The sequence below is a fragment of the Pteropus alecto genome, unplaced genomic scaffold (assembly GCF_000325575.1).
Source record: "Pteropus alecto unplaced genomic scaffold, ASM32557v1 scaffold301, whole genome shotgun sequence".
Taxonomy (NCBI): Eukaryota; Metazoa; Chordata; class Mammalia; order Chiroptera; family Pteropodidae; genus Pteropus; species Pteropus alecto.
The window spans coordinates 1,988,160-1,999,716 of NW_006431043.1; the positions used below are offsets into that span (position 1 = coordinate 1,988,160).

The window sequence follows — 11,557 nt, forward strand, 5'->3', positions numbered from 1 at the left end:
CACCATATATCTGTCCCCCTTTACCCTTGTCTACCTCCCTCCTCTCTCCTTTCCAACTGGTAACCACTAAACTATTGTTCATGTCTATGAGTTTTTGTTTTCGGTTTTATATCCTATATATGAGTGAAATTGTATGGTATGTGCCTTTCTCTGTCTGACTTATTTCATTTAGCATAATACCCTCTAGGTCCACCCATGTTGTTGCAAATGATAAGATTTCATTTTTTTTATTACTAAATACTATATATATATACACATGTATACATGTATATGTATATATATGTATATGTATACATATACCTATATAGCACATCTTTATTCATCTCTCAATAAATGAATTGATTTTTTTGTTGTTAAAATCTTAGGTGAATTGCTGATGTATAACATAAATAAAAGTTGACTTACTTTTGTCAGAGAGGAGTGGGCAGTACAACAAAGCATGAGTCAAGCCCCATGAACCACCTCTTAGCTCAATCTTCACTTCACCTGCCTAGAGGGGCCCTGTGGAAATCATAGGGCTTTAGGGAACACATTATAAAACTCAAAAAATTTAATAAGCATATAATTTCCTCTGGCTCCAACATTCTACAATTCTTCTACTGACTTGGAGTTGTTGCATGAGAATAATATGAGAGGTCTTAAGGATGTAACATTATGCAATAGGCATGGGGGGTGGGTTGGGGTGGAGAACCACACAACCATTTTATAATTCTGAATGTACTACATATAGATTATTTTATTTTTCTCTACAGACATTTTACTATAAATTAGTGTCAGATGTGTTTGAACAGGAACATTTCTCTCAGCCACTTTCTATAACAAACTGTTGAGTTTTCTACTTGTAACTGTATAATCACAAAATTTTATAAATTGAGTTAATTTACTGAATAAGTCTGTTATTTTGATACCATAGTTGCTTTTGAAGTTCACTGAAATTATTTGATAACTAAAGCCTAAGAAATGGGGCTTTTTGACTTACCAATGGCGAACTATTTTGCCAGTATTTAATGAATAATCTACTTATTTAGCTGATAGGAGAATAAAAATCTGTTAATATCACTGTAGACAAGAAATAAGAGTATTTAAGTTTATTCAGAGTGATGTCAAAACTTTGAGAAGAGTTTCAAAACAATTGATATCCTATTACTCTAACTTTCCTTTCTACTTCATTCCCCTCCATGTGTTAAATATTAATGAAGATGAATGAATAATGCATTCAATTAGTTATGAACAAAAGCAATTGATCCTATGTGTGGTTGGCCTCCTAAACCAGGACTCTTAAAACACATTCCTGTTTTTCTGAGTTGGAGTGCATCATCTGTTTGCACTGACTGTGTTTTCTGTTAAAGAGAGAGGGGAGTGAGCTTCTGAGGCAGATCTAATTCTTGAATCCTCTGGTAATGAGGGCATGTGGCGAACTCCTGGCACTGCTGACTACATTAGCCTTCCAGTTATCAACCAAACTGGCATGTCCTCCTGGCAAGGAAGGAAGAAAGCCCTCAAAGCAGAAACATTTGTTCAGCAACCCTTAATTGATCATTTTTGTACTTGCTACAGAGTGGAAGTTGCAGTGACAGATTTCAAGGGACCTGGGCAATTCAATCAGAGAGAGTGAAGAGGGAGGCTTAATGAAGGAGAAATGGCTATTTGTGTAAAGTCCAGATAGTCTACTTTATCTAGGAATGAAGTATGCAGTGGGAAACCTGTCTTCAAGATGTTCAATAGCGAACTCTTAGATCTGTAGGCTGATAATTGATAAATTAATGATAGCACAGAGTATAAATGTATGGAAACTTGAAAATCAAAGAGAGTATATTATACAAATTAGAAATAAATACTATTAAATATAATAGATAATAGTAATATGAGGTTTTGACTAAATGAAAAGTATCATTTAAAAATATAATCTTGGCAAATGTTTACATGCATGTTTGAGTATGCAGCTTGTACTGGTACTAATTTAATGCCACATTGCTACCTCATTTATAGAGTATGTGTGTAAGAAATAATATAATTACTAAGTTGTGGATTTTGAGGCAGTGTGATCCAGGATTTGGAAACTAGGAATGGCATTAAGAAGAATGAGACATTATGCCGAAATATCATTGAAATGCATGGATCCTATATCATGTGCGGCTTTAATTAACATAGAGTAAATCTAAGGTACCCTTTAAAAAGGAAAACAAGTTGTAAACTGAAAAGATTTGGTGAAGCACAGTCATATGTTCTCAAGAACTGACCAATCCTGATTCTCTACTTACAGTCTCATGTGATTGTCAATTTGGAATGTTCTATTCGACTCATGTACAATCTAATAGCTCTTCATCTCACCTGTAGGTACTATCTGCAATATGTAAGTCATTACTTAGTAGAATGCTTTGATGCACTACTCTGAGAATGAAAAAAATATTTGGGAAAATAAACTGTGTTCCATCTTTCAGTTCATACAGCATAACTATAGTCTGTATTTTTATTATTGTTTTTCAGCCCCTCTGACTGATAAGCCACCCAAGCTTTTGTATCCTATGGAAAGTAAACTGACAATTCAGGAGACCCAGCTGGGTAAGTAATCTCTTAATTCTAGTCAATATGCTTTTTGCAATAGGATCTGACAGTTAATAAGCCTAGATTGTAACCTGATGTAACACTCTGAGCTAAGCCCGTGTGTATTTATGGGGAGCCAGATTAGAAAGTACCACAAACTTGTCCCATTCCATTCCCCATGGGAAATGCATTAAAGCTAAGCTGGACATAGGGATGCAAAAACTCATGTGTCATTTAGAAAATTGCTGAGAAATGAGATGGGCTGAAGGATTTTTTGGTGGTATTATATTGTAATTTAAAAAGTCTTGAATTGTTTTTTAAAACAGGCAATATGGAACTATTTGACTTATAATATCCATTCATATGCTCAAATACAATTTTTAAAATTAGGGGAAAGCATACAGATTCATAAAGATAAGTGTTAGCATTACAGTTAAAATCATTTTTATCTAATCAAATCTAATGGACATTATGCAAGTGAAGTACAGATAATATATCAATAAAATGTGAGCAAGTAGCTTTTGGTTAAAAGACTAACAGGTTTGGGACATAAGAACATGGACAGAATATAATTTAGGACAAATCAGAATTCTAACATTCTTATAGAGTTAAGTCAGAATTTCTGAGTGTAGCATCTATACTCAGTTATACCAAATTATGAAAAATTTCCCATTAATTATAAGTATAGCAATTTAATTATATTCTTTTTACTTTTATTTGAAATACAATATGCATGTATATATCATAAACTTTAGCAGAAAAATGTTTTTAGTGTTATGTTTAGTATTATCAAAAAGTATAAATCTAACCATATATTCTTGTTTATTAAGGAGTTTTCTCTTACATTGCCTACTTGAGAGTAGAAATGCATTCACCATATACGATTAAAAAAGAATTGGTAGCCTGTCCCTTAAGTTACCCGTGTTATTATTGTTCTTGGAATGAGAATTCAGAATAAAATTGTAAATCATCTTCAAATGAAGATAACAGATATAATAATCTTCACTAATAACATATCCAAACTTATAGTGCAGAAAGATATGATGATGGTTTTAGAACCTGTAAAATGATTGTAGTCAATAGACTTCTAACATTGCAAATATTTATATTTATTAACTTTGAGGAAAGAATGTATGTGGGGTTTATACAAGTCAGGGTATCAATGTGCTTCTTTGATGGTAAACCCAAGACTTTGAATTAATGGCGTATATATATGTAAGAAGTATCATCCTAATTGTTATTTTGCGAAAGAAGACTATAGCAGCATTAAAGCAATATTGAATATGAATCAAATAGATACATTAAAATTGTATTATACTTTTCACTCATGCTATGGTATATCAAGCTATATTAGATTTGATTACAACTCTCTAAATGTATTTTGAAATATAAATTCTTGTAAGTGGCCATGCTCACACATACCTTTCAATAATTCCTAGAAAGATGTATTTCTAAGGAGTTATACAAAACTGTAAAATGTTGGACCAAGGAGTGGTTTATTGGTGCCAGTTATCAATAATGAACATAGTGAAATGAAATTAATGGTATCCCTTTACTTGACAATATAATTAAAAGAATTTTCTGATTAATGGCTGCCCATTGGGTTTCCTTATATTGTCCCTGAAATTAGAATAAATCAGATTGTTCTTAACCACCTGCTAAAATGTTTCACAAAATGAAATAGTCTGTAAAGCTTTCCTTTTAAAAATTTACTTTTTCTTGCACAAAAATTGTAAAGACTAATCTAGTTTATTTCGAATATGAAAAGTTCTTATGCAAATTGTAAGGTTTGACTGTATATTCATTTAAAGAAAGATGGGCATGTATGTTATCAAAATGCTCCAGGAAATATTCTCTTTTATTGTCACTGCCAAAAGGAATGTGAGCTCTCTTTAAACACCAAGTAAACTAGAGACATCAACCTGGGATTTGGATTCTTTTAAACAACTTTTGTTTTATTTTTTGTTTCCAGTTCTCAGTATATATGACAAATCATTTAACCTCAATCCTTTAATTTTTGAGTAACAGTTGATTTGAAATAACTACCTTGCTAGTGTTGTTACTGCAATAGTATTGGAGTAAGTGAACAGCTGATCACAAAGGATAAGTGAAAATAGGAAATAATATTGAAGACCAAAAAGAAAAAAGACACTAGATGCCTAAAATATATTTGTTTTCACCAATATGTACTTTTATCTTTTACTTCTTTGGAAATTTAATTTTTGCTCTTTCCACATTTGAAAAAGATTTCAATTTCAACAGGCTCAAAATGTGATATTATATCCTAAGAAAAGGGGACTGAGTGAAGAATCATGGGGTGAGAGTAAGGAAGGTGGCCAGGACCAGTGACAGGGAACCTGTAAGTGATGCCTTGTCTTATGAGAAGGTGAGATTCTCCAACAGAATTTTATTGGCCAAGAGTTCAAGGGTCTGACTCAACCTATCCTAAATTGAGGGTTGACCTCAGAAGATAATAAAACTACTATATGAATAACATTATAAAACAATTATCAGAAATTACACAAAGCCGAATTGGTACATGTCTGATGATCTAACTTGAACATCCTGGCTAAGTTACACACATATCCACCTGACTTTCATAACTATAAATCCATCCATCCTCCAGTTTTGTCTCTAAATATGTAAAACTCCTTAATAATGGCTTAGATAAAATCATAAAGTGCATTGATTTGTCTTCACCACCAAATTCTCCTTTCTCTGCCATTTACTGGCCATACCTACCTTTCACTTTCTACATCCCTAGTGTCCTCCTTTTCTTCCAATTCCTTCATATTCTCAAAACTGAAAAGATTCTGATAGTGATCATTTAAATTGTTCCAGTGTAGAAAGTGAAGGCACAGAAAAACAAAGTACTTAGGGTAAAATAAAATAGTAACTAAATTCAAATAAAATATATGAATTGGTAGGTTTGAATTTCAGTTAATATGTGGTCACAAAATAGCATTTCCATTTTAAACAATATCTGTGTATTACTTCTAAATGTGAAAAAAAGAAATTTGTTCTTTTAAAATAACTTTCAGGCATCAGCGAATAAATGGACAGCACTTTCTTTGGCAAAAGGCCCAGAAATCACACTATACAATTCTAAAGTTTTATCTAGGAGATGAGCCTGACTTAGTCCTTTCAGGAAGCTGTAGTTAAAGGAATCACAAGACAGACACCATTGTCCTTCTGAGTTTGAGCCCCGAGACGATCACTCAGAAACGTGGCCTTCTTGTTATGGCCAGGAGCCCATTTTCAGAACCTTTGAGAACAGAGGATGTTATATTCATCATTATTAGACTTTTAAAGAGTAGAAATCTACCCCACCCTTGACCTAGTGAGACACCTATTATTTTACAACTTAGAATTTACTATACATTATCATTACTCATCTAGATTTGGATGTCACTTTATTGAGCTTTTGGTTTGTGCTTTAAAAAATAATTATACAGATTAATGGTAGAAATTTGGGGGAAGTAGAGAAAAGAATCTAGTTTCTTACACTTTACATTGTAAAAACATTCTGCTCCTATTAAATATTCTCAGAAAACACCCTTTTAATGACTACATGATATCTATGTGAATGTCCTATATAATTTCATATATATTGCTGGAAATTTTAATTTTTCCAAACTCCATCATCATAAATAATGACACAATGATCTTTACCTATACATTTCCTCCTGATTTTATGATTATTTTAACATGGCAGATTCCTAAAAGGAAAAATACTTGGTAAAAAGAAATAATTTTGTTTCTTGCTACATATTTTCAGAATCCTTATAGAGAAGTTGTAGAACTCTCTATACTCAGAAATATGTAATGAGTATAATCACTTTTAATCTCTGATAAAATAAAAATAATATATTTTTGTAACATAGAGCTCTTGAAGGAAAATTCACTTTCCTTCAATATCAGGATCACTTCTTTTCCCCCTACCTTCTTACCTATTTCTTTCTCTCTTTACTCATTGAGTACAAGTGGCCTCTCTTTTTTAGGGTTATCCACATTTGGAGAGTTTCAAATAAATCTAGTCCATTTAGGTAAATGTCTATGGTTTATGAAATATAGAAACCTAATTGAATGTCTAGTGTCTATTTTTTCTCTTGCTTATTTTAATGCTCAACTGAGAACTTCCTCTGGATTCTGTTTCTTAATAAAGTACACATTAATTTTGTGATGTACTCTGGGCACGGGGAATGTTGATAAATACTAATTGATAAGGTATACGTGCAACAAAGATCGCACGTCTCCAAATTTTCTGCAAGAGAAAATAATGAAATTGAAGAAGCTTCCCAGCAGTGCTCTTATTTTTCTTTAACATTTACTTTTGTTTGTTAAGTTTATTAAAAAGCAAACACTTATTTACCAGAGCAAGTAACAAGGATTCACCAGATGTTAACGTGTAAAGGAAAGTGGTTGATGACGTTATCGAAACCTCAAATTTTTAAACATCTGTACTGGTAAAGGAACACACATACATGTAATTTCATCCAATTTAACTAATTAAAATAATTTAGCTACTTAAAATAAAATGTTACTCTAGGACTTAACTAGCACATCTTCCCCCATCACACCATATTATCATTTGCAGAATTTTAAATTTCAAGTAGACTAAGGGGAAAATATTCATGTATTATATAATAGATCTTGATTGATATTTTTGTAGGAAAACCCTTTGTCATGCAAATTATATGTTTAACTTGCTGTGTTGCTAAAATAATTACCTATCGAAACACTCCAATGTGTTATATGTTCTGGAACCATGTATATAAATTTATTGTTCATGCAATGTGTTTTATGACAAATATGCTAGTTGAGTTTTTAATCCAAGGAGACCTTATAGGGAATTATTTTATGGAGTAAAAAATCGTGCTCTAACATTTGCTATCTAGGTCTATATTTTCATAGCTGTTATTTTCTTGAAACAAAACATACCTTTTCTATATGGTGACTACCCTATCTTACTAAAATTGAGTAGCCTCTGTTTCCTTTTTTGGGTAGGGAATTACTTAATATCAATACTCTAGAAACAAAACAATCCAGATGTTGAATTTGATACTTAATTCTGAAAGTGCCATACAGTACTGCAGATGAGAAAAAAATACTTTGTTGCTGAGGTGTGCAAGTGATGCAGATATTACCTTCCTTTCCAGAGGTAGGGAAGTCGGCATTGACTGGGTTTTATCCATTCACAATCACTCTTCTGGTTGTCATGAATAAATGTAATGCTGTTGACTTTGGTTTACTGCACCATAGGGAATGTACGAGACATATTTTTACTGATTAACTCGTATTAAAAAAAAAACATAAAACTTCCTTTTTATTCTGGATACAAAAATTTGTGTACAAAGTCCAAGTTTTAGATGAAAAATGATGTACTTGTTGCCCACTTAAGAAAGACATGCAGATCACCATAGTTCTACTGCCTGAAATAAAGCTTTTAGACATAAATTAGAGCTTCTGGACAAATGGACATCATAATTAAATCATGTAAAGGCAAATTCAGACTGCTATTATAATTATTTAAACTGATAGTGTTCAGTTCTACTCAATCTAAATTTATTGTTTCATGATAAATGAAAGTAATAACTCTTGACAGCTGTTGTCTGATTTTGAAACCAAAAGCACATTAAAAATTGAGATTCTAACCTGAAGAGGAATGTTTTCCATATTAGTATTTAGTGAATATTTCATATCCTTAAACAAATGATAAATCAATAAATGGAAACCATATTAGTATTCTTAGATCATTTTATGATGTAACTTATATGAATCTCAGATTCTCAAAAATCAAAGTCATTCTTTAGCACTAGAGAGGAGAATAGATTGGGGGAAAATGCATATTCATTTTAAAAATTGCTATCTAAGCAGAAGTCAGACTTCCTTAAGTGTTAAATGTTCAAGGCCTAACTAGGACAGGCTCAAAACCCAAAGAAAGATGCAGGTGGAGGTTAGAACAGCTACTATGGGCCACTGATATCTGAAAGTTCTGAAGCCAGTTAAAGTTCTTGTTAAAATGCATTAAAACTGTAATAGAAGCAATGTGAGCCAGCTTGCCCTTACCTTAGAAAGGGCCAGAAAGGAGGAAAGGTGGGAAGAAAGAAAAGTTCCAGAAAAGGTTGTTGTCATAAAACCAGTGTGGAAAGTCCATTGAAATTTTCAACTCCTGGTCTAGTTCTGGCCTAGTTTGCTGGTCACTGACATGAATCATGCACATTGCTCTTTTGCCACAGCACTAAGAATACTATTTTATTTGTTGCTGGCCAGTTAAGAAACTAGATATGTGTAACTATTCACAATTCTAGATTTAGGAACTTTGGGAAATGGAGGGGCTTTGGTAGTTATCAAGTCAAATCCTTCTCCTTAACTGATGAGAAAAAAGTGACTGCATGTTTTTATATCACAAAATTTACAAAAATGAACTTATTATTATTATTATTATTATCATTATTATTATTTTATAGATGAAGCTCAGAGAAGTGACTAGTGCAAAACCAAGACTCAAACTTGAGTCTCTTTTTCATTCTAAATTTGTTATTCTTCCACTCAGAAGAGGGCAACCGGATCTGAGGATTGAGTTAGACCAAAGTAGCGTAGTACTAAACCAGCTAATTAAAATGGAAAAAATATTCAGATCTTCAAAATAAGGGAAATGAGGATTTTGAATTATATAGATACCCAAGCATCATGCAAACAAGACGTCAATAGTTGAAAAAATTTGAGTAAACTAATAAAAAAAGGTCGTAATGTGCCAAGATTTGGCAGATAAGAAAACTTACACATTTGGCAGATAAGAAAACTGAGGCCCAAAGAAGTTAAATAATTTGCCTAGGGTTCATATAGCTGCATATAGCTGGTAAGCAGAAAAGCTGGCACACAGAACACATCTACGGACTCCAAAGTCTTGTTCTTTCCACTCTACTGGTTGTCCTTGGAAAGAGAAATGGTGTATATATATATACACACATATATATATACACACACACACACTAAATTTTTCTACTTAAATGACTTTATCTTAAAGAAATTATTGATTTTTAGATTACTTAATTCTTCCACAAGTCTATCCAAATGCAAACAGTAAGTACATAGTGATAATAGAAGAAAACGATTCCCATCCTTAAAAAATGATGATCATGTAATGGGCATTATGCCACCCGAATTCGTAAATGACCATCAATAATAGTGAAAAAAATGTTTTTCTAAACCAAAGAAATTCAGACATAATATTTCTTAAGACAAGGAACATGAGAATAATTTTACAAAACAAAGCATCAAACCATTATGCCTATCAAATTCCTCCTGAAGGTTTTGGTGATAGTCATATTCATTTTATAGAAAAATACTGCTTTTCCTTTGACAAGTACTGTTATCACGGAGATTTCTGAATCTTAATGATCGAAGTTTACTAGCATAGAAAAATGCGTGAGTATCCTACGTTAATGAGAACTCCTTCTGAATTTGCAAAGTAAATGCCAATTTATCAGAAATAAACCTATCAAAGGACATTATGGTGTAGAATATTGAAAGAGGTTTCAGAATAAGAGTAAGTACCACATGACTGATGTTCATTAAAATAGAAACTATAAAAAGACCCACATTGTTTAAAATTTGAATATAGTTATTCATCTATAAATTTCTTCTTGAATTTTGGCCAAATAACTGAGCATTTCTAAATTATATGCAGACTCTATGAAAAATAACTTGTGCTTGAATACGATTATGAAAATAGGATACCGGTATTTTATGTTTTAATATTAAAACACTTAGTATTCCAGGCATATCTTGCTCTACCAACTTAGGCTATTCATATAGATTTGTGGGTATGTTTAATCATAATTTCAGAGAAGTATTTCCTTCATTTTTGATTGATCTTTAGTTAGTAGTGGCTTAACATGTCAGTTTTAAGAGGCTCCATCCCCCAGTCTCTCTGAAGCAGCTAATGATAAATGAAAGATTTATATGCACAAGGGAAACATGCTATTTAAAGAAACTCTGTGGTGAATAATTTTATATAAGAATCATTTTGTAATTGAATAATCACCCTTATAACTTTTCTCTGTGGTAGTGTAGATTTTTATATTTTCATAAGATGAGGTTCATTGATATGAAACTGCAACTGGTATTTCTAACTAATCCAGATAAAAGATCATCCATCTATCACTTCACATGACTTCCCCTTGTCTGTCAGTGGAAGCTGATGTCCCCATTGTGGCTTTTTTCCTCCTCTGAGGAAATATTAAATTTTATTCACTAGCTTCAGAATTAACAGTATTTCATTTTAATCTAATTCTTTGAAAATTGATGTGGTAGGGTAGAATATTTGAGTAACTAAAATATCTCATGTTCAAAACAGTTTATTTTCACAAGGGACACACTCTGAAAACCAAGCTACTACCTAATCAGCCTTTGTTTTGTTGAAATGTATCCTAATACAATGACTGCCCATGGTGTCTTTTGTTTTTCATAGCTATAACTGTGATGAGAGTTCTTTTATTTTTAATTTTATTTTATTAGTTTCAAGTATACAGTACAGTGGTTAAACATTTATATAATTTATAAAATGATCCCTCTGATTGCTCATTCTCTCCTTTGGCTCTCTACCTAGCCATTACATTAATGCTAAGTGCATGCCCTATGCTGTGCTCCCCATCCCCATGACCACCTATCAACTACTAATTTGTACTTCTTTAACTTTCACCTTATTCTCCCAGACCCCAAATTTCCTCCCCTCTGAGCATCACCAGATTGTCCTCTATATTTGTGAAACTATTTTTGATTAGTTTGTTCTTTTTATTCCTTAGATTCCATAAAATTATATGGTGTTTATCTTTCTCTGTCTGACTTATTTCACTCAGCAGTTTTTTAATGGCTGAGTAATATTCCATTGTACATAGGAACCATTGTATAAGCATAACATCTTTATCTAATCATCTGTTGATGGGCATTTAGATTGCTTCCATATCTTGGCTTTAATAAATTGTGCTGTTGTGAACATAGCATAGGA

The 11,557-nt window shown here is 32.2% G+C and overlaps 1 protein-coding gene across 2 annotated transcripts in view; it reads left to right on the forward strand.

Moving 5' to 3' along the window:
• The window catches only part of IL1RAPL1 (interleukin 1 receptor accessory protein like 1), a 1,242,120-nt gene that overhangs the window by 974,507 nt on the left and 256,056 nt on the right, over positions 1-11,557 (forward strand). For both annotated transcript variants that reach the window (XM_006905511.3, XM_015595605.2), the window contains one exon: positions 2,488-2,562. In XM_006905511.3, the coding sequence (XP_006905573.1) occupies positions 2,488-2,562 (75 nt within the window). The remainder of the gene's footprint in view (positions 1-2,487; positions 2,563-11,557) is intronic.